General features: G+C 40.8%; 2 protein-coding genes across 2 annotated transcripts in view; one reads left to right on the top strand and one right to left on the bottom strand.

Annotated features, from left to right (window-relative positions):
- The window catches only part of LOC123764017 (zinc finger protein 271), a 31,260-nt gene extending 26,242 nt beyond the window's left edge, over window positions 1–5,018 (bottom strand). Inside the window, exon 1 of the mRNA XM_045751470.2 lies at window positions 4,936–5,018. The gene's annotated coding sequence lies outside the window, so the exon portion shown is untranslated. The remainder of the gene's footprint in view (window positions 1–4,935) is intronic.
- Window positions 1,598–24,854, top strand: LOC138351046 (rhoptry surface protein CERLI2-like). Its single transcript, XM_069302599.1, has 2 exons — window positions 1,598–1,622; window positions 24,340–24,854. Exons 1-2 carry the CDS (start codon window positions 1,598–1,600, stop codon window positions 24,852–24,854), a joined length of 540 nt encoding a protein of 179 aa, XP_069158700.1.
- Window positions 24,855–25,568: the final 714 nt, after the last annotated feature.

Raw genomic sequence — 25,568 nt, 5'->3', positions numbered from 1 at the left:
ACAAGCTCACAATAACAGCTGTGAGACAAGGGTCAATAAGCTCACCATAACAGTTGTCAGACAAGGGTGAACAAGCTCACCATAAAACTTGTGAGACAAGGGTCAAGTTCACAATTACAGCTGTAAGACAAGGGTCAACAAGCTCATCATAACAGCTGTGAGACACGGGATAACAAGCTCACCATAACAGCTGTGAGTCAAGGGTCAACAAGCACACCAAAACACCTGTGAGACAAGGGTCAACAAGCTCACCATAACAGCTTTGTGACAAGGGTCAACAACCTCACAATAACAGCTGTGAGACAAGGGTCAACAAGCACACCTTAACAGCTGTGAGACAACGGTCAACAAGCTCACCATAACAGCTGTGAGACAAGGGTCAACAAGCTCACCACGATAGCGGTGAGACAAGGGTCAACAAGCTCACCATAACAGCAGTGAGACAAGGGTCAACAAGCTCACCATAACAGTGGTGAGACAAGGGTCAACAAGCTCACCATAACAGCAGTGAGACAAGGGTCAACAAGCTCAGCATAACAGATATCAGTACAGAGGTCATCAAGCTCACCATAACCGCTGTGAAACAAGGGTCAACAAGCTCACCATAACAGCGGTGAGACAAGGGTCAACAAGCTCACCATAACAGATATGAGACAAAGGTCAACAAGCTCACCATAACAGCGGTGAGACAAGGGTCAACAAGCTCACCATAACAGCGGTGAGACAAGGGTCAACAAGCTCACCATAACAGATATGAGACAAAGGTCAACAAGCTCACCATAACCGCTGTTAGACAAGGGTCAACAGGCTCACCATAACAGCTGGAAGACAACGGTCAACAAGCTCACCATAACAGCTGTAAGAAAAGGGTCAACAAGCTCACCATAACAGCTGTGAGACAAGGGTCAACAAGCACACCATAACACCTGGGTGACAAGGGTCAACAAGCTCACAATAACAGCTGTGAGACAAGGGTCAACAAGCTCACTATAACAGCTGTGAGACAAGGGTCAACAAGCTCACCATAACAGTTGTGAGACAAGGGTCAACAAGCTCACTACAACAGTTGTAAGACAAGGGTCAACAAGCTCACCACGACAGCGGTGAGCAAGGGTCAACAAGCTCACCATAACAGCAGTGAGACAAGGGTCAACAAGCTCACCATAACAGAGGTGAGACAAGGGTCAACAAGCTCACCATAACAGTGGTGAGACAAGGGTCAACAAGCTCACAATAACAGCTGTGATACAAGGGTCAATAAGCTCACCATAACAGTTGTGAGACAAGGGTTATCAAGCTCGCAATAACAGCTGTGAGACAATGGTCAACAAGCTTACCATAACAGCTGTGAGACAAGAGTCAACAAGCTCACCATAAAACTTGTGAGACAAGGGTCAAGTTCACAATTACAGCTGTAAGACAAGGGTCGACCACCTCATCATAACAGCTGTGAGACAAGGGATAAAGAGCTCACCATAACACCTGTGAGAAAAGGGTCAACTAGCTCAACATAAAAGCTTGGAGACAAGGGTCAACAAGCTCACTGTAACAGCTGTGAGACAAGGGTCAACAAGCTGACAATAACAGGTGTGAGACAATGGTCAACAAGCTCACCATTGAAGGTGTGAGACAAGGTTTATCAAGCTCACCATAACAGCTGAGAGGCAAGGGTCAACAAGCTCACCATCAATGCTATAAAACAAGGGTCAACAAGTGCACCACAACAGTTGTGAGATAAGAGTCAACAAGCTCAAAATAACAGCTGTGAGACAAGGATCAACAAGCTTACCATACCAGCTGTGAGACAAGGATCACCAAGCTCACCATAACAGCTAGGAGATAAGGGTAAAAAAGCTCACCATAACAGCTGTGAGACAAGGCTCAACAAGCTCACTATAACAGATGTGAGACAAGGGATAGAGCTCACCATAACAGCTGTGAGACAAGGGTCAACAAGCACACCATAACAGCTGTGAGACAAGGGTAAACAAGCTCACCATAACAGCTGTGAGACAAGGGTCAACAAGCTCACCATGACAGCTGTGAGACAAGGGTCAACAAGCTTACCATAACAGCTGTGAGACAAGAGTCAACAAGCACATCATAACAGATGTGAGACAAGGGTCAACAAGCTCACAATAACAGCTGTGAGATAAGGGTCAACAAGCTCACCATAAAAGCTGTGAGACAAGGGTCAACGAGCTCACCATAACAGCTGTGAGACAAGGGTTAACAAGCACACCACAACAGATGTGAGACAAAAGTCAAAAAGCTTGCAATAACAGCTGTGAGACAAGGGCCAACAAGCTCACCATGACAGCTGTGAGACAAGGGTCAACAAGCTCACCATAACAGATGTGAGACAAGGGTCAACAAGCACACCACAACAGATGTGAGACAAGGGATAAAGAGCTCACCATAACATCTGTGAGACAAAGGTCAACAAGCTCACAATAGCAGCTGTGAGACAAGGGTCATCAAGCTCACCATAACAGCTGTGAGACAAGGGTCAACAAGCTCACCATAACAGCTGTGAGACAAGGGTTAACAAGCTCACCATAACAGCTGTGAGACAAGGGTCAACAAGCTCACCATAACAGCTGTGAGACAAAAGTCAAAAAGCTTGCAATAACATCTGTGAGACAAGGGTCAGCAAGCTTACCATAATAGGTGTGTGACAAGTATCAACAAGCTCACCATAACAGCTGTGAGACAAGGGTCAACAAGCTCACCAAAACAGCTGTGAGACAAGGGTCAACAAGCTCACGATAACAGCTATAAGAGAAGGGTAAACAAGCTCACCATAACAGCTGGGAGACAAGGGTCAACAAGCTCACGATAACAGCTGTGAGACAAGGGTCAACAAGGTCACCATAACAGCTGTGAGACAAAGGTCAACAAGCTCACCATAACAGCAGTGAGACAAGGGTCAACAAGCTCACCATAACAGCTGTGAGACAAGGGTCAACAAGCTCACCATAACAGCAGTGAGACAAGGGTCAACAAGCTCACCATAACAGCTGTGAGACAAGGGTCAACAAGCTCACCATAACAGCAGTGAGACAAGGGTCAACAAGCTCACCATAACAGCAGTTAGACAAGGGTCAACAAGCTCACCATAACAGCTGTGAGACAAGGGTCAACAAGCTCACCATAACAGCAGTGAGACAAGGGTGAACAAGCTCACCATAACAGCTGTGAGACAAGGGTCAACAAGCTCACCATAACAACAGTGAGACAAGGGTCAACAAGCTCACCATAACAGCAGTGAGACAAGGGTCAACAAGCTCACCATAACAGCAGTGAGACAAGGGTCAACAAGCTCACCATAACAACAGTGAGACAAGGGTCAACAAGCTCACCATAACAGCTGTGAGACAAGGGTCAACAAGCTCACCATAACAGCTGTGAGACAAGGGTCAACAAGCTCACCATAACAGCTGTGAGACAAGGGTCAACAAGCTCACCATAACAGCTGTGAGACAAGGGTCAACAAGCTCACCATAACAGCTGTGAGACAAGGGTCAACAAGCTCACCATAACAGCTGTGAGACAAGGGTCAACAAGCTCACCATAACAGCTGTGAGACAAGGGTCAACAAGCTCACCATAACAGCTGTGAGACAAGGGTCAACAAGCTCACCATAACAGCTGTGAGACAAGGGTCAACAAGCTCACCATAACAGCTGTGAGACAAGGGTCAACAAGCTCACCATAACAGCTGTGAGACAAGGGTCAACAAGCTCACCATAACAGCTGTGAGACAAGGGTCAACAAGCTCACCATAACAGCTGTGAGACAAGGGTCAACAAGCTCACCATAACAGCTGTGAGACAAGGGTCAACAAGCTCACCATAACAGCTGTGAGACAAGGGTCAACAAGCTCACCATAACAGCTGTGAGACAAGGGTCAACAAGCTCACCATAACAGCTGTGAGACAAGGGTCAACAAGCTCACCATAACAGCTGTGAGACAAGGGTCAACAAGCTCACCATAACAGCTGTGAGACAAGGGTCAACAAGCTCACCATAACAGCTGTGAGACAAGGGTCAACAAGCTCACCATAACAGCTGTGAGACAAGGGTCCACAAGCTCACAATAACAGCTGTGAGACAAGGGTCAACAAGCTCACCATAACAGCTGTGAGACAAGGGTCAACAAGCTCATCATAACAGCTGTGAGACAAGGGTCAACAAGCTCACCATAACAGCTGTGAGACAAGGTTCAACAAGCTCACCATAACAGCTGTGAGACAAGGGTCAACAAGCTCACCATAACAGCTGTGAGACAAGGGTCAACAAGCTCACCATAACAGCTGTGAGACAAGGGTCCACAAGCTCACCATAACAGCTGTGAGACAAGGGTCAACAAGCTCACCATAACAGCTGTGAGACAAGGGTCAACAAGCTCACCATAACAGCTGTGAGACAAGGGTCAACAAGCTCACCATAACAGCTGTGAGACAAGGGTCAACAAGCTCACCATAACAGCTGTGAGACAAGGGTCAACAAGCTCACCATAACAGCTGTGAGACAAGGGTCAACAAGCTCACCATAACAGCTGTGAGACAAGGGTCAACAAGCTCACCATAACAGCTGTGAGACATGGGTCAACAAGCTCACCATAACAGTCTCCGTGGTGTAGTGGTAAGACACTCGCCTGGCGTTCCGCGAGCGCTATGTCATGGGTTCGTATCCTGGCCGGGGAGGATTTACTGGGCACAATTCCTTAACTGTAGCCTCTGTTTAACGCAACAGTAAAATGTGTACTTGGATGAAAAAACGATTCTTCGCGGCAGGGGATCGTATTCCAGGGACCATAGGATTAAGGACTTGCCCGAAACGCTACGCGTACTAGTGGCTGTACAAGAATGTAACAACTCTTGTATATATCTCAAAAAAAAAACAGCTGTGAGACAAGGGTCAACAAGCTCACCATAACAGCTGTGTCGTCGTCCTCTTGTTTACATCGTTCTCATCCTCTCTACATCTCTCCTCAATATATCACAGACACATAATGTAGTAGCTGTAGCAATAAAACAGTGTATAATATTACGTCTATGATAATTCTGTCATAACGGGTAGTGTTGCTTGTATTTTTTATAATGTAATGGGTGAAACGTAGTTTAGTTGAGTAACGTCCAACTTGTCAGCAATGTTGATATTTACCTCAATTTACCTGAGGGTCACTATCTCTTTAGTAGCCTTGACGAGGGCAGGAAGCCAGCAGGTTGTCGAAGGTTCCCTAATTTGTCCTTATGATTTTACCCAAATGGAGTGTAAATTATAGCCGGATTGGCATTTACGAGTTCGGCGGGTAGGCGGCTCCTGATTTACCTGAATTTTTCTGAGGGTCACTAACACTAATCGCCTCAATGAGGACAGGACGCCGGCGGCTTGTCGAAGGTGCCCCCATTTGCTGTGACGATATTTTTCCATTGGATTTTAAAACTCATCAAAATTTAGGCATTTATGGATTTTGCGGGTAGGAGGTTCCATGGGTTTATAACCCTGTGGGTGAAAATGCATCTCCTGTTTCAGTCCAACATTGTGGCTTGTTGAGCTTGATCCCGTACCTCCTCGTCTGTGTTACATCTGACCTGATGAAGATGTTCTCCGGATCAACATCTTCCAAATTGTTCAGTATTTTAGGTGTCAATGATCTCTGCCCTGTCCTGCTTGGTTTGCAGTGGTGTTAGTCCTGTGGCTATCAAGGCCTATCAACCTCTGGAGAGTTATTAAGGCCTATCAACCTCTGGAGGGTTATTAAGGCCTATCAACCTCTAGAGGGTTATTAAGGCCTATCAACCTCTGGAGGGTTATTAAGGCCTATCAACCTCTGGAGGGTTATTAAGGCCTATCAACCTCTGGAGGGTTATTAAGGCCTATCAACCTCTGGAGGGTTATTAAGGCCTATCAACCTCTTAGAGGGTTATTAAGGCCTATCAACCTCTGGAGGGTTATTAAGGCCTATCAACCTCTGGAGGGTTATTAAGGCCTATCAACCTCTGGAGGGTTATTAAGGCCTATCAACCTCTGGAAGGTTATTAAGGCCTATCAACCTCTGGAGGGTTATTAAGGCCTATCAACCTCTAGAGGATTATTAAGGCCTATCAACCTCTGGAGGGTTATTAAGGCCTATCAAACTCTGGAGGGTTATTAAGGCCTATCAACCTCTGGAGGGTTATTAAGGCCTATCAACCTCTAGAGGGTTATTAAGGCCTATCAACCTCTGGAGGGTTATTAAGGCCTATCAACCTCTGGAGGGTTATTAAGGCCTATCAACCTCTGGAGAGTTATTAAGGCTTATCAACCTCTTGAGGGTTATTAAGGCCTATCAACCTCTAGAGGGTTATTAAGGCCTATCAACCTCTAGAAGATTATTAAGGCCTATCAACCTCTGGAGGGTTTTTAAGGCCTATCAACCTCTGGAGGGTTATTAAGGCCTATCAACCTCTAGAGGGTTATTAAGGCCTATCAACCTCGAGGGTTATTAAGGCCTATCAACCTGTAGAGGGTTATTAAGGCCTATCAACCTCTTCAGGGTTATTAAGGCCTATTAACCTCTAGAGGGTTATTAAGGCCTATCAACCTCTAGTGGGTTATTAAGGCCTATCAACCTGTAGAGGGTTATTAAGGCCTATCAACCTCTAGAGGGTTATTAAGGCCTATCAACCTCTGGAGGGTTATTAAGGCCTATCAACCTCTGGAGGGTTATTAGGGCTATCACCTCTGGAGGGTTATTAAGGCCTATCAACCTCTGGAGGGTTATTAAGGCCTATCAACCTCTGGAGGGTTATTAGGGCTATCACCTCTGGAGGGTTATTAAGGCCTATCGACCACTGGAGGGTTATTAAGACCTAACAACCTCTGAAAGTTTACTGAGTCCTATTGAATATGGTAAGGCCTATATTATGACAAGATAGTTAATGTAATGAAATCCAATTAACTCTTTCTCTTAACACATTAACAAATAGATTATGTTCACATTCAGTTTTTTATCAACTTTGCTGAGCAGTGATGATTTTTTCTGAGAACTTTGAATTAGTTTTATATTGATGTTAACCTTATGAAGGGTTTACTGTGAGCTGAGAGTTGGCAGGAGGGCAGGGGAGAAATTATCAGAGAAGAGCACCAAGCTATTACAACTACAGTATATAGCAGAGTTGGCAGGAGCTGTTGCCAAATATTTCTAACCACCCCATTCCCTGTCCCCGGCTTATTACAGTAATCATGTGTATGGATTGTAATCATAATTGTGTGGTATATCAATGAAAATTATTATTTGGAGGCAATGAAGTGACTTGAACCCGCATTCTGGCAATTCCCAAACACCTGCCTTAATCGTTCTATCATGACCGAGTCGGTTAAGGCAGGTGGGTGTCTGGGACTCTCCAGAATGTGGGCTCAAGTCTCTCCATTGCCTCAAAATGATTTTCTAATACCTTATATGGATCAACCATATGTTGCCCTCCTCACACGTATTAGCTGAACCCATGTGTGTTTTAATTGTCAACACACATCACATTATGTAATTGGGTATAATTCCCATTATCAGGGTCAGGAAGCCTGTAATATTAGGTTTATCAAGGTCTCATTTTTGGCAAATACTGTTCTTTCCCCAACATGCAGCTCACAACAGTTTTCTAACTCCCAGACACCTATTTTACCCCTGGGTGAACAGCGGCAAGAAATATGGCCAACTGTTTCTGTCATGCCAAAGAATTGTACCCAAGTCCCTTGAATGCAAGGCAAGGATGAAGACCACTGTATTCATACTCATATATTATTATCATCTCTATATATATGAACAAGCTTGAATGGTCTCCAAGCATATATGCAACTGAAAACTCCACACCTCAGAAGTGACTCGAACCCAGACCGCCAGGAGCACAATGCAACTGGTGTACATGCTCCTTTAACCACTCAACCATCAGTGATTGTACAAAAAACATTGATAGCCAAGGCTATTTGACCACCATCCCGATGGCACTTTGATGGTAATCTTGGGCAAAGTTATTTCATCAAATCACCTGACTTTGTGGGGCTCCGTGAGCAACACAAATGCGAACACGCTTGAATGATCTCCAAGCATGCAACTGAAAACTCCACACCTCAGAAGTGACTCGAATCCAGACTACCAGGAGCACAATGCAACTGGTGTACATGGTATCTTAACCACTTGACCATCAGTGACCGTACAAAAGACGACGATAGTCGAAGCTACTTTACTACCGTCCCGAAGGCACTTTGATGGTAACATTGGGCATAGTTATTTCATCAAATCACCTCACAAAGTGAGGTGATTTGATGAATATATATATGTCGTACCTAATAGCCAGAACGCACTTCTCAGCCTACTATGCAAGGCCCGATTTGCCTAATAAGCCAAGTTTTCATGAATTAATATATTTTCTCTAATTTTTTGCTAATGGAATGATAAAGCTACCCATTTCATTATGTATGAGGTCAATTTTTTGTTATCGGAGTTAAAATTGATGTAGATATATGACCGAACCTAACCAACCCTACCTAACCTAACCTAACCTATCTTTATAGGTTAGGTTAGGTTAGGTAGCCGAAAAAGTTAGGTTAGGTTAGGTTAGGTAGGTTAGGTAGTCGAAAAACAATTAATTCATGAAAACTTGGCTTATTAGGCAAATTGGGCCTTGCATAGTAGGCTGAGAAGTGCGTTCTGGCTACTAGGTACGACATATATATATATATATATATATATATATATATATATATATATATATATATATATATATATATATATATATATATATATATATATATATTAGTATATTTTGGTAGCAGTCTTTCCTGTAGACATATATTATTAAATATGACCGAAAAAGTAAGATTAATAATTCTAACACAAATTTTCATGCTCATGAGAAACTCTCCAGACACAAAGCAGAAGTTTTTAAACGAGACCAATGTCGTCTATGCCTTCAAATGCCCTCTTGGGGATTGTAAGCCTCAAAAAACTCAGTATATAGGCAAGACAACAACATCTCTTTCCAGGCGTTTAACGATGCATAAGCAACAGGGCTCCATTAAGGAACATATAGCCTCTTCCCACAACCAAACCATCACCAGAGAAATCTTAGCAAACAATACAGAAATCATCGATAGATACAGCGATAGCAGGTGGCTCGACGTCTGCGAGGCACTACATATCAAGAAGTCAACACCAGCAATCAACAGCCAATTAATGCACAACTATATTCTACCCACTTCAAGACTCCGCTCCAATATAGAAGCATCAAGAAATATGGGCCAATAAAAATAGGCGTTCTGCAGTTACCTACCTTTAATACCTGTTTGTATTTCATTGTTTCGTGTTCTGTCTTATGTTAAAAGTTTATTTTCACCTCATCCAAAACTATTGTAACATGTCACTTCACCCAAATGTAGGTATAAAAACTCTAAAGATGTTTAAGCTCTATTCAGTTAAAATTGTGTGTGTGTGTGTGTAAACTAAAGTCTTTGAAAATGTAATAAGTTTTACGAAACACACTCAACTGTCGCGTCAGACTAGAAATAAAAATGAATTTTGGAGAATTGATCTTTGAATTACCATCAACAGTGAAAAGAAACGTAAGAAAGATCGAGAAAATTCATGTTAGAATTATTAATCTTACTTTTTCGGTCATATTTAATAATATATATATATATATATATATATATATATATATATATATATATTATTTTTTTTTTTTGGAGATATATACAAGAGTTGTTACATTCTTGTACAGCCACTAGTACGCGTAGAGTTTCGGGCAGGTCCCTGGAAAATGATCCCCTGCCGCGAAGAATCGTTTTTTCATCCAAGTTCACATTTTACTGTTGCGTTAAACAGAGGCTACAGTTAAGGAATTGCGCCCAGTAAATCCTCCCCGGCCAGGATACGAACCCATGACATAGCGCTCGCGGAACGCCAGGCGAGTGTCTTACCATTACACCACGGAGACTGATATATATATAATGCACTGGATGCACTTCATCATAAGTATTACCGCGACCTCAAACACTTCTTGAAGTGCCGGAGATTCTTAGGCAAACTAGGAGGCAAGGTATAGGGCTATTATATAAAAGCTTATTTTATATAATATACAAATACTGTACCTGTTATGTAATCAGGGTAATCCGATCCCCCAGGATATTTTGATCAATGAAATATCATTAGTAGTATTTATTAAACTGTGGATTAATGCCTTTCCCAATGTCTATGTATACTACAGAAGACCACACAGGGTAAATTAACCGAAGCCTAATTTTAAACTACTGTACCATTGCTGAAATGATATTATGCAGTTCATCAAATGTGCACAAGTGACAAGGACCAAGTTTCATCAAGCATTTATGCAACCACTTACGAAACCAGTAAATCTTTCCTTAAACACCTGTACATCTTTCCTTAAACACCTGTACATCTTTCCTTAAACACGAGACTTTATTTCCATTTAATAAACATTTTGAGCTCTGAAGTACTCACAGTGCTTCAGCAGCCCCTGTCACCATTAATAAAGAGCAAAGTCCACTCCATGCAGCTGCCAAATGCCTTTTATGAATGAAAAAAAAAAAGCTTTCCACACAACTTACAACTGATGACATTTGAACGTTTCTCAAACAGATATTTGTCCACTACCTCTGCTGGAATTGAATGTAACTTGGTAAATGCTTCATCCATGTACTACAGAAACAAATAATTGCCAACATAAACACCCAACCTTCATCTATATACACTGTACATTAAATTTTAATTTATAACAATATTAATTTATCTTTGAGAAAAATTCCTATTTTGAATGAACAGCACGTTAAAATTAACGAATGCATCTTTGGGGTCGGCCGCTGCATGGAATGAACATTGCCCGAGGATGAATTGTACTTTGGAGTGGGGGAGGGGGGGGGGGGGGAAGAAAAGTTACAGGTTTCGTAAGTGATTGAGTAAATGCTTGATGCACCTTGATCAAAATAACCCATATCTCAGGCTCAAATTACAGTCAACTGTGTGATACACAATTCCAAAATTACCGTACATAAAAATTAAATATACAACAAGTTCCAGATAATAAAACACATATTATTACTAATATATTTAATTGAGCTCACTGAGGGATCATGCCCTTCCGTAAGGTATCATGATCCTACATATATGGATCATGACTACATATAAGGGATCATGAACCTACATATAAAGGACCATGAACCTACATATAAGGGTTCATGACCCTACATATAAGGGATCATGACCCTACATGTAAGGGATCATGACCTTACATATAAGGGATCATGACCCTACATATAAGGGTTCATGACCCTACATATAAGGGTTCAAGCTCCTCCAAAGTGGTTAGCATCTTTGTCAAATAGTGAAATAAAAATGAAGCAAATCTGGCAAGGATGCCAAAACTCTGTACAAGATCAGTTTTGAATTACTCATTATTGTCTTAAGCTCAAATGGATCACACTATTTCCTTATATATTAAACATACTAAAGACTGTATTTAGACCTAGATATTGCAATTATTTGATATACTGTACTTCAGTTTTAACAAAAAAAAAAAAAAAACTAATATGGTGTCAATGCAATACATAAACTTGGATTCACTTCAATTAATAACAATAATAAATATATATTTAAGTTTTAGTAATGTCGAGAACAGTAGGATGAATGTGTGCACGTAGAAGATATCCTACATCCCTATATCCAGAGGGCAAAGTATGTTCTAGTAACTTTAAATTAAACGTACGATCAAAGTTATCAACACAGGATCAATGTTATCAAGGTAGGATCAACTATTAATGAAGGATCAACATTATCAATGTAGAATATCCATTATCAACGTAGGATCATCATTATCAATACAGAATTACATAGGAACAACACTATCACTGTTACCAACATAGGATCAAGGTAGATTCAATGTTATATCAACATCGTTTGCCCAAGGGAGGGGGTTAAATGTATTTGTCAACACGAGAACATTGTACTATAACCTCCTGCTTCATCAGTTCACACATACACTGACACCACCATAGACAAAAATGAAAGAGGTAGATATTAACCCTTACACTGCTCCAATTGCCTTATGCGAATACCTCCTGTGCTCCAGTCGCCATGTGATTTTCCCCCATTTGATTTATTAAATATTTTTTGTCATGTGCACTTCGACGTACCTGTAGTACAGTACTTATAAATAGCTGTGCAGTTGAGGGGTTAATAACAGCACACAGCACCTGGCCAACTAACTACTCCTAAATACAAAAAATTCAATACTCTAAACACGAAGGATTGTTACTTCCAAACATTTTCCCACCAGCCTCCAGAGCCATGTATAATGGCACTCCCCAGGCAAGAATGGTTGGCGAGATTCACAGCTCTGACATGAGAAGGAACAAGGTCCACGCTTTGTAAGTTAAGTCACAGAATATGCCTATTTTGCAATTTTCATATCATGTCTGATTGGCCAGCACTATATGATGAATAGCACGAGTGCTCGACCTATACTCAAAATTTTAACATTCAATAACTTACCCATTTTCTGTAAATAATATCTAACAAATGTTACAAATATTGGATGTCAATTGCTTCAATCACATCCTCGAGCTATATACTATAGAACTATACACTATAGAACTATACTGTATACTGGTACTATAAAACTGTAATTGTAATACTCATAATACAGAATTTCATTTATGCTAAAGAAGGAACATTTACTGTATTAATAAACAAATGAAGACAGATCACATGTGTTTCTTGGTCATTACATCACCTTGTCGCGTTCAAGACTCGTACATCTATTTACAAAATCAACAATAAATGTGGTGGCCAAGAGCAAACTACTACTTGTTTCATGTAAGAAAATAAATCCTTTGTCTATACCCGGGTACTGATTTAAATTACAAGAAAATGCTCGATTGTTTTGACCTGTCACAGTACTGTACATTTGAATACTATGGTTAGCAATTAGTGGGGATATAACCAAGTTTCAGTAAGATGGACATAACCACATTTCTGTCGTTTTGCGCACGACTGAATAACACTGCAAAAAAAAATAACAGAAACCCATTTACAGTCTTTAAGATCACACTCAACACTTCCAGCACTAAATAATCTTGACTATAAAAACTGCTTTCACAACAATTAACTCTTGTGAAATACATAAACATTCACAGCATCACTTTGTGTGAAGTAACGCCATACATCCCAGTGGGCAAAATATGCTCGACTGAACATGAAATCATCATGTTATTATCATCAATTGTTATCAACATTGATTCACTGTTATGTTGTTTGGCCAGATTTGCCTAGAAGGGGAGGGGGGGGGGGAGCTAGAGCAACCTGTTACAAATTGTTGTCACGGGTAAAATAGGAGTAAACAACAAAATTTAATGACCACTTTTATACTAAACTAAAATCACATGCAATACACACACACAACTTTTAAACACATTTGCTAAGACTTACTTACATATTATGTATGCACCAACACACACACCTTTTTTTTTTTTTACAATAATGTAAAAAAAAAAAAAAAATTGATGGTTTCTTTTCCATATAACCTAAGGTAGTTTCAAATTTGTACCATCTACAAAATCTGTAAAACTTCTCTATTACAAAAGATATTTACTTTAGGTAATCATTGTCAAGATAATATTGTGCATGTTAATACAACAGCATCACTATCACAAATGTGAAACAACATAATGAATGAAGTAATCACCATTTAGGGGTCACGTTCAATTTTTTTCTCCATTTTGCAAGGTAATGAGAATGAGTACGGCATCTGGGAGTATGCTTCCAGTCTAATGGCAGTTTCCTAAATTTGGCTATACCATTTAGGTATACTGTACTAATATACAGACAGTGTACAGACATCACCTTAATCCGTCAACATATGTGAATATCATGTACACAGTCATAACTTTCCAGCATCCCTGAGAAACACAGCATTGGCTTGCAAGGACAATGTAGCCTGGTACACAGACAATGTAGCCTGGTACACAGACAATGTAGCCTGGTACACAGACAATGTAGCCTGGTACACAGACAATGTAGCCTGGTACACAGACAATGTAGCCTGGTACACAGACAATGTAGCCTGGTACACAGACTATGTAGCCTGGTACACAGACAATGTAGCCTGGTACACAGACAATGTAGCCTGGTACACAGACAATGTAGCCTGGTACACAGACTATGTAGCCTGGTACACAGACAATGTAGCCTGGTACACAGACTATGTAGCCTGGTACACAGACAATGTAGCCTGGTACACAGACAATGTAGCCTGGTACACAGACTATGTAGCCTGGTACACAAACAATGTAGCCTGGTACACAGACAATGTAGCCTGGTACACAGACAATGTAGCCTGGTACACAGACAATGTCCCCCCGACTTCCACTCGGCAATGGCTGGAAAATACATCATATCCTGGCCCAAAGAAAACACTTCCCAGCTTGCAAGTCAAAATTAGCCTGGTACATATGTTTTCCACTACCAATCCTCACATGATCTCTATACTGTATATACAATTTGTTTAGGTTTTTATAAATCAAGTTTCTGGTTCTGATTCTATACTGTATAACATAAAAGGCCAAACAAAAATGCATATAATTTGTTGGAATAAAGAACTCAAACAACACATATTTTGTAACATATATAATGTATCTCCAAATATGTCAAATGATACAACTACATAAGGGGGTGGTTCGGGAAGGTGTATGTGTATTTACTATAAGAGATCTACTCTTGTTGTGTCCTGTCTTTCCTATAATCTTTGTAATATGACATCCTTTAGGTATAACATTTAACATTAACTACCGTCTGCGGGTGTGCGTCTCTCATCATTCTCTGCATACCTTTGGTTACATCTCCTGGCCTAACTACACTATTGCTATGTAACTGAAATATTTTCAAACAGAGAAAAACTAAAAACTAACACAGTGCTTCCCTTAGCTTAATTTGTATCTCGTGCCACTGAAATTGAGTTCTAGCTGCTTCCACATACATTAGCGCATATTACAAGCTGAGAAAATTCATTCTATAAAATATTATGCAAAGTTTATAAAGAATGCATATTCAAAGGATAAAATATATTCAAACTTACATTAAACGAGAAAAGGCAAAGTACAGTACTGTACATGCCAATTTTTCTTAAAGTTACATGGGAGACTATATTGCAAGTCCACTTAAGTACTCCAGATTCATTTGATTTTTGACATATTAACACTGTAAGCAACGAAATGCCCTTTTGTGGTAGAGCCCACAGTCACTCCCCAAGACACCCACTGGCCTAGACAAGGAAGATCCCCTTGAGCCAGGATTCTTCAAACCCTTTACACAATCACTTACAAAACCCGTACATATTTACTTAACCACAGCGGCTTTGTTTACTTTTACTGAACAGTTTACGAGCTTCGAAACTACACAACCCAAGGTTATTGTTTTTATAAAAACCTCATAGTGCTTCAGGGCTCATCAAATGTTATATAAATGTAAACAAAACCACCATGATTAAGAAAAGATGTATAGTTCATGCAAGTGGCTGCTTATATGATCAATGAATTCTGGCCTCTTTGAGACACACTCATGCCTACTGAGAGCCACGACAAGCATCTGACTCTCTCGGTGAGGTGAGAAGAGTTTGAGGTACAACAATCAAGCCAAAAATCAAGAAAGGACACACAATGCAACAAAAGTCCATTCAAAACAATCCAGAGCTAGAAGAAAACTGGTAACCTTCAACAGGGCAAAGGTTTGTTTATGTGATGATAACATCCCCCAACTGTGAAAATGCCTGACTACACGTAGGTGGCAGACCAAGTCACCTGAGGTCACAGTCAGCGCACCCCCACAAGTGTTCTCGATATTCAACACTTAATTTCTGGGAAGCTGCTTAAACCTACACTTTCGAGAAAGAACAAGTCATAAACAGAAAAGTGTAGCCAAAACTTAACCATAGGAAGATGACAAAAGAAGAGGCTCCGGGGGCGGAGGGACACCCACAGCATGCAAAACCGTGAGGCACCACAAACTGTGGTGAGACCGAGTCACTCCAGACAAGAGCAAATAAATGGTCAAGGAAATCTACTCAGAACAGAGCAAGGAGACAAGGACACACTAATAGTTGGCCAGAACCAAAGGTCTGAGAGGGATCCCAGGAAACCAATTGGCAGGAGGCCAAAAGACCTGGGTACTAGCCACTGAGCTCAAGTACTCCAGAGGAATTCCTGGTCATTAGATCCATTGGCAAAGTAAGACTGCCTCCACAGCAAGGCCAGTGAAATAGCCAAGTCTAAACCCAGAACCACAAAGGCACAAGCCACTGAGAGAAAACAGCCTTAGAACAGCCAAGGATGCAGGTCAAGATTATCTAGGCACCTAGTCCAAACAACCAAGCATACACCCTAGAAACAACTGAGCATAAAGCTCAAAAAGATCTGGGCAGAACAGGGTACAGAACCCAGGCAAAACTGAGTATATAGGCCAGGTAGAGCAGGGAACAAAAACTAGGTGCCAAAACTAGGCACACAGTCCAAGAAGAGCCAACTGCACGGCTCGGAAACAGCCCAGCATACAAACTCGGAAACAAACTGAACACAGCCAGCGATAAACAGGGCACAGTCAGGGGAACCAAAGGGTATACAATCTGAGAAACACCTGAGCGTGCACACACACCAAAAAAACACACACACCACTGTTTTATGCCTGGCACATTACCTGTGAACATAGCCCGGGAACAACTGGAAACAGCCTGGGCAAACATGTTTAGGTTACAGGAATAACAAAACAGTGGTACCTGGTAGTAATGATGTTCCAGCTGCCTTAGCTTAAGAGTGCATCAGAGGATGGGCCTCATACCCTTAAGTAAGGTAAGGCTTAAGTAAGACAAACGAGAAACGAATAACACTTGGTGGGCAAGCCAGAGGCTTAGATCCCGCACAGGAATATCCTAGAGAGAGAGAGAGAGAGAGAGAGAGAGAGAGAGAGGGAGAGAAGGGGGTGGGAGGATGGGCCCCATCAGAAGTTCTGTGCTGCTATAACCAGGCGAGTAAGGGTATAGAGTTACTGGGAACCCATATGACCTAAGCGGCCACCTGGTGGAGTCGGGCACATCACTGTCAGTGTGTTTACACCGTAGCAAATATCATCTTCGTGGTTACCCTGAGGCTTCCTAATCCTCTTCAACCTGTTGTTCGTTTCATTGCATATATGCTTTCTACGAGTCTTTTCCTTAGTTTTAGGTTCATCTGTGATTCCCGCACTCTCATCACTTATAAAAAGTGCCAGATTCTGGTCCCAGTTACTGGTACACAACTTGTAATCTCAAAAAGCAGCATTTTTTTATGGAATTAACTAATCTGCTAAAATGCAACATATTAGTAAAAAATAAAGCACCATAAAAATGGATGGTTTCAAATGCCTTGATAAGTTGTAGGTGGGTTGCTTGGGTTAGTATGTTTCTGGCTAGACAAAACAGGTGCATTTTTTTGATGAGGTGGAAGATGAATGGGCTGGGGTCTCAGAGATGAGGGGCACCTCCCTCCTAAGGCTTGGCTGGAGAAGCACTCTGCTCACGACCCTTCCAGAAAAGTCACTGTACAGCAAAGAACGGCAATATTATAATTTCCACAATAATATTACACAAAGATCTCTCCACTCCTGCAGCCTTTTAGCCTTCACAGTTTTCTCAATACTGTAAAGTTAGGATACAGTTCTTGCTTGAATGTACATTACTACAGAATCAAATACGCTGCAATGTATTGTACTGTAAATTGTTAGCAAAAATCCGCACACATATTATATACAATTGTCTAGCACCATTATTTGAATCACTCGAGAATGCCCGGCTTTGATTTGGTAATTACCTGTATATCAGTGAAGCTGTGGACCTTTGTAGAGAATGAGTCATGTTAACGTAGATGAAAAGTAGTACCCGACCTACATGAATGAAAAGTAGTATCCAACCCACATGAATGAAAAGTAGTACCTGACCCACGTGAATGAAAATTAGTATCCAACCCACATGAATGAAAAGTAGTACCCGACCCAACTGAATGAAAAGTAGTACCCAACCCACATGAATGAAAAGTAGTACCCGACCCACATGAAAGAAAAGTAGTACCCGACCCACATGAAAGAAAAGTAGTACCCGACCCACATGAATGAAAAGTAGTATCCAACCCACATGAATAAAAAGTAGTACCAGACCCACATGAATGAAAAGTAGTACCCGACCCACATGAATGAAAAGTAGTACCCGACCCACATGAAAGAAAAGTAGTACCCGACCCACATGAAAGAAAAGTAGTACCCGACCCACATGAATGAAAAGTAGTATCCAACCCACATGAATAAAAAGTAGTACCAGACCCACATGAATGAAAAGTAGTACCCGACCCACATGAATGAAAAGTAGTACCCGACCCACATGAATGAAAAGTAGTACCCGACCCACATGAAACAAAAGTAGTACCCGACCCACATGAAAGAAAAGTAGTACCCGACCCACATGAAAGAAAAGTAGTACCCGACCCACATGAAAGAAAAGTAGTACCCGACCCACATGAAAGAAAAGTAGTACCCGACCCACATGAAAGAAAAGTAGTACCCGACCCACATGAAAGAAAAGTAGTACCCGACCCACATGAAAGAAAAGTAGTACCCGACCCACATGAAAGAAAAGTAGTACCCGACCCACATGAATGAAAAGTAGTACCCGACCCACATGAAAGAAAAGTAGTACCCGACCCACATGAATGAAAAGTAGTACCCAACCCACATGAATGAAAAGTAGTACCCGACCCACATGAATAAAAAGTAGTGCCCGACCCACATGAATGAAAAGTAGTGCCCGACCCACATGAATGAAAAGGAGGAAAGTGGCAACATTTTGGTCCATCCTGGACCCTTATCAGGGGTGGGTCTTTATCTTGCAGTGGTTTATTCTATAATTATACCAACCCATCCTCCTGTTTAGATAATACCAATTGTGACGGTCGTCAATAGTCACGAATTTGTACGTTTTTAGCTTTTAGAAAGTAGTATATGGACTAGTAAGGAATTCTTTTAAAATAAATGAAGATAAAAAACAAACTTAAATATTCCTAGGCCTTGTACAGCACACACATGTACAATATTAGGCCTCAGATATCATGCATTAGGCCTAGAAGGTTAGGTTAGTTTAGTTTGTCAAAGCAACACAAGAAAAAATAGTTTTCCGGTTTGTCCAACTCAATAGTTCAGATTTCTACTTTCTAATTTCGTTGTATGTCGTTATACAACCCGTTCTCGCACTATCGTATAGTCAATATTGACTTATTAAATATGTGCATATGTGACATACTAAACATACTAGTTTACCTTGAAAAGCTTCATAGAAAACTACCGACCTTACCTAACCTTCTTAGTATGTGAAGATAAGCATCTTACTGCTTCGTAATTGCAATTATTACTTAACCTATTATAGGTATAGGTTATTATAGGTATTATAGGTGCAATTATTACTTAACCTATTATAGGTATAGGTTAAGTAATAATTGTAATTACAAAGCAATAAGATGCTTATCTTAACATACTAAGAAGGCTAGGTAAGGTCGGTGTTTTCTATGAAGCTTTTCAAGGTAAACTAGTATGTTTAGTATGTCACATATGCACGTATTTAATAAGTCAATATTGACTGTAAGAAAGTGCGAGAACGGGTTGCGTTATAGAAACTGTGGTCCTCATTGTTACTGAAAGTACTACCAAAACAGGACAAAAAAAAAAAAAATTATGAAATTTGGACACGTAGCAAAGTATTATAATGGGACTAGCGCATGGAACAGAACCAATCCATAAAAGTGGGGTTGGGTTCAGGTTCAGTGGGCAAATAGACTCTTCCCAGGATGTCTTGCACAAGTAACCTCAACATGCCACAATCAAAACAACACAGCATAGTTTGACATCTGGTGAGTGATGACGGCTATTTCACTGGATGATAATTATATTCATACTTTATTCCCCCACAGTTGTCTAACTACCGAGCTTTATTTGTGAACGACCGTTCTATATTGTCACTGTATTTCTCTGCATCATTCACCTGATGCCTCGGGGCCTCGTAGCCTGGTGGATAGCGCGCAGGACTCGTAATTCTGTGGCGCGGGTTCGATTCCCGCACGAGGCAGAAACAAATGGGCAAAGTTTCTTTCACCCTGAATGCCCCTGTTACCTAGCAGTAAATAGGTACCTGGGTGTTAGTCAGCTGTCACGGGCTGCTTCCTGGGGGTGGAGGCCTGGTCAAGGACCGGGCCGCGGGGACACTAAAGCCCTGAAATCAACTCAAGATAACTCAAGATAACTCAAGATAACCTGGTGAACCAGCTGACATATTGAACTTTCCTTGTTTTGTAGAATAAACAATGACCCAAAAATGAATCACCGCACTTAACTATCAGTGTACACGCAGCTCTAATTACCCAAGATTTTAATTAGTGTAGCAGCTGATATAACCACCTCTTCCATACCTAAACCCCCTTTAAAATGATACTACACAGTACGGTAGCACTATTGGATAAACATAAAGATAGGATATTCTTTTAACTGTAAAAACATTTCATTTTGCTTCCCTTATTGATGCTGCACCACCTTCACACTTCGCACAACTATATATTTGGCATCAATTCATATTTAGGAATTACTGTACACCTATTTCCATAAGTTCACCATTTTCATCACTGTCTTATGATATGCAAAGAATAAGTCACAATAACATGGGTGAAACAAATAACCCAACCCCTTATGTATCACTATTTTCAATTTATGAGTTGGGTGGGTTATCTCACGAGTTCACTTCATTTCCTGTCACACCACTGTGATACACTCGATTACAAAAATATATTTGTAAACTGTTTAATAAATGTAACCAAAGCCGTCAAAGATTGAGGAAAGATGTACACGTTCATAAGTACTTGCGTAACTGCTTTGTGAATGTGGCCCCAGGGTGTCAACATGAGAGCAGAAAGACCCAAGTCGAGCACTGTCAGACAAGGCAATTACCTCTTTTGGTTAGCCTCGTACAAATGTGGATGCTCACTCTTTGATCTCGCATCAAGGAAATGTTTTCTTACAAATTTAACTCAAAGTTATGAACCGATTTGTAGAAAAAAACTACACATGATCTCCCTCTTAACAAATATTCTACACATTGTTGTTGCACATGACAAATATTCAGGCTTTTCACATTTACAACGAAGCTTTCAGTAAATAAGCATATACCAGTTAATATTATCTGATGGAAAGATTATACCTATGAAACCATTAAAATCTCAACAAGAAAATTATATCTCAAAATCTAACTAGATTACATCTGGATGGTAATCATATCTGACAAGATTACATCTGGATGGTAATCATATCTGACAAGATTACATCTGGATGGTAATCAAATTCAACAAGATTACATCTGAAAGATAATCAAATCTGACAAAATTAGATCTGGAAGGTAATCAAATCTGACACGTTTACACTTGAAAGGTAATAAAATCTGACAAGATTACATCTGGAAGAAAATAAAATCCGACAAGATTATACCTGGAAGATCATCAAATCCGACAAGATTACACTGGGTAGGTAATCAAATCCGACAAGATTACACCTGGTAGGTAATCAAATCCGACAAGATTACACTGGGTAGGTAATCAAATCCGACAAGATTACACCTGGTAGGTAATCAAATCCGACAAGATTACACCTGGTAGGTAATCAAATCCGACAAGATTACACTGGGTAGGTAATCAAATCCGACAAGATTACACCTGGTAGGTAATCAAATCCGACAAGATTACACCTGGTAGGTAATCAAATCCGACAAGATTACACCGGGTAGGTAATCAAATCCGACAAGATTACACCTGGAAGCAGACAAATATTGTATGTGATACACATCTGATTTTGTCCACTATAATGTCTACCAGTTACAGGTATTGTAGTTAATACAGTCCTCTGATTACTTGGCGAGCAAAAACTACAGTACCTTGTTGATTTGGTGAATGAAAATGCAGTATTGTACTCAGTTGACTCTGTGAACAAAAACACAGTACTCAGTTGACTCCATGAACAAAACAAGAACAGATGATGTTATTAACCCAAGGTAATGCTCATGGATTTCAATACCAAGAAGTAGCTATACTTGTCAATGGGTATCCTTAAAATACTTGTCAATGCCTATCCTTTCTATAATGATCTTTCCTATAGATCATTATAGAAACAAGACACCACCCAATCTTGACAGCATTGTTCATTGTAGAAACAACACCTCAAACAATTGTAACAGCTCTTGTCAATCATATTTATGCTTTGCAAAGAATAATTGCAGACAAATAACAACAGAATATACATTATTCATGATTGGCAGGTCTACAGGACGTGTGGGTTGCAGGAGTGTGTATGCTTCACCATAGTGATATGTTTTGGAGATGAAAATGCTTAAGGTTGCGATAAACATAGCCAAATTTTAATACTGAATAGAGAATCATTCTTCAAATATCATGAAAGGATATTGTTAAGCAAGAACACATTTGTGTCACCACAATGCCTCTTGTCACGTATGTGATACAGTACTACTTGACTCAGTTTGACATAATAACCCATCCACTTCCTAACCAACTCATACCTACGATATCTTGGAATGTTAATTGTTTATAGAACAATTCCTATACTTGAATACCCATTTCCCATTCAGTGCACAATCAGACAATGCATTTTACTCTGCAAATTCCATTGTGACACTAGTCTTGTGTTCTTTGGTACACCCTTGTAAAAGAACATGGTGTTGCATTCTTACGTTTACCACACTCGCCTATAACGTTATAAGTACCCTTCTGCAACTCCTCATAAAAACATATTGAATGCAACAATGATAAAATTTCCTTGTTAAAGACTGATTATTGATGCATCAGTCATGCTTAAACTCAAACCGTATTTACTTAACGTTCATCACCTGCCAAACTACCTTTCTTACACTAGTGTATTTCCACCGACACTTATTATCCGCCACACGTGTACTTACAGCTAGAACATAGCTATTAGTAAAGGTTGATCCCTAGGCGAGTATCAGGCCTTACCTTTCAAGGAATCAAATGCGTCTTGCTAGTACATTACAAAACCTATATTAGTATTTGGTTCCACTGACAAATTGCAATCCATGATAGCATGGGTAATAACATTTCAGTCACTTGGATCATCGAGGATTCGAACTCAGGCCTCAACAGTACAAAAATGGCATTGTACCAACCAGGAAGCTCACATTAAGGATCTAAAGTTAGATAGTACTTCCGACATCCTTCCTTATTATGAGCATCCGTTGTCTAGCTGTTGAGATAATAGTCACATACTTCTGAGGCATGAATTTGAATCGGCAATAATTCGAGCGAGTAAAATGTTACCCCCCCCCACCAACTCAAGAACTTGTCACTCATTTTCAAGAGTTTCATTACTGTGCTCATTTTATTGATGTCACCTTTACAATCAATATAAAGTGTGTGTATGTTTTATGCTCTGCATTTAACTGGCAAGTTTCTTCTAAACAGAACTTTGTGTTATGTACCCATGTCAGAGAGCAATCACATTTGAATCCAGGAATATCCTATCAAGGTGACTGAGCTGCCCATCAATCGGAAATAAGACAGCTCTGTATCCCATGAATAAAGAGGAAGAGACTAGGCTGTGTTACTAATTCCCTCGTGACACACAAGCAGATTGAGCTGGTGGCAAAAATCACGTGCAATAAAAAAAAAAAAAAGGTGTCATCTTCTCTATCATCTCCCCAATGATGAAATAACGGTGTTCGACTCACTGTCGAGAGGTGAGCAGACAGCACATATCAGCTACGGTGCCCAGTGTAGCAAAGATGACAATACCCCACCTGTAATGATGCTTTAAGAACCTCGAGAACAAACGATGAAGCATACAGTTTAGGATACGGGGAAATGCATCTCCGCTTAAGATATCATGCGTAGAAACCAATGCTAAAAGGCTATTAGAGAGATGTGAAGATAAAATACTAAGACAGAGATAAAGGTCCCAGGGCAGGAACACCCATAATGCACTAGATTCCAAGAACAAGGACTTATTGCATTAGGGTTCAAGAACAAGGACATACAGCACTGGAGACCAAGAACAAGGACATACAGCACTGGAGACTAAGAACAAGGACATACAGCACTGGAGACTAAGAACAAGGACATACAGTACTGGAGACTAAGAACAAGGACATACAGCACTGGAGACTAAGAACAAGGACATACAGCACTGGAGACTAAGAACAAGGACATACAGCACTGGAGACCAAGAACAAGGACATACAGCACTGGAGACCAAGAACAAGGACATACAGCACTGGAGACCAAGAACAAGGACATACAGCACTGGAGACTAAGAACAAGGACATACAGCACTGGAGACCAAGAACAAGGACATACAGCACTGGAGACCAAGAACAAGGACATACAGCACTGGAGACCAAGAACAAGGACATAAAAGTACTGGAGACCAAGAACAAGGACATAAAAGTACTGGAGACCAAGAACAAGGACATAAAAGTACTGGAGACCAAGAACAAGGACATAAAAGTACTGGAGACCAAGAACAAGGACATAAAAGTACTGGAGACCAAGAACAAGGACATAAAAGTACTGGAGACCAAGAACAAGGACATAAAAGTACTGGAGACCAAGAACAAGGACATAAAAGTACTGGAGACCAAGAACAAGGACATAAAAGTACTGGAGACTAAGAACAAGGACATACAGCACTGGAGACTAAGAACAAGGACATACAGCACTGGAGACTAAGAACAAGGACATACAGTACTGGAGACTAAGAACAAGGACATACAGCACTGGAGACTAAGAACAAGGACATACAGCACTGGAGACTAAGAACAAGGACATACAGCACTGGAGACCAAGAACAAGGACATACAGCACTGGAGACCAAGAACAAGGACATACAGCACTGGAGACCAAGAACAAGGACATACAGCACTGGAGACCAAGAACAAGGACATAAAAGTACTGGAGACTAAGAACAAGGACATACAGCACTGGAGACCAAGAACAAGGACATAAAAGTACTGGGGTCAGGGGACTATAATGTAAAGCATCAAGGTCAATGGACACACCAGGTTCCAAGTTCTGAGCAAACAGGATAATGTTATGGAATCCTTAAAGGGTTATCTTGAGGTTATCTTGAGATGATTTCGGGGCTTTTTAGTGTCCCCGCGGCCCGGTCCTCGACCAGGCCTCCACCCCCAGGAAGCAGCCCGTGACAGCTGACTAACACCCAGGTACCTATTTTACTGCTAGGTAACAGGGGCATAGGGTGAAAGAAACTCTGCCCATTGTTTCTCGCCGGCGCCTGGGATCGAACCCAAGACCACAGGATCACAAGTCCCGCGTGCTGTCCGCTCGGCTGACCGGCTCCCTAACCAAAGTAGAGAAATAGTAACTGTCGAGACAAAGCTAGGACATAAAAGTCCCCTGGTGACCTTTCTCTTTAAGCTGGGA

This window comes from Procambarus clarkii, chromosome 5 (genome assembly GCF_040958095.1).
Source record: "Procambarus clarkii isolate CNS0578487 chromosome 5, FALCON_Pclarkii_2.0, whole genome shotgun sequence".
Taxonomy (NCBI): Eukaryota; Metazoa; Arthropoda; class Malacostraca; order Decapoda; family Cambaridae; genus Procambarus; species Procambarus clarkii.
The sequence above is the reverse complement of the archived record's forward strand: the minus strand, read 5'-3'. Positions and strand labels throughout refer to the sequence as shown.

What these genes read in the sequence shown, in the direction of transcription:
- LOC138351046 (XM_069302599.1), top strand. Translation starts at nt 1,598, where the DNA reads ATGGTCAACAAGCTCACCATTGAAG. An exon ending in CAACAAGCTCACCATTGAAG is followed by an intron (nt 1,623 to 24,339) that starts GTGTGAGACAAG and finishes AAGGACATACAG; the next exon opens with CACTGGAGACCAAGAACAAG.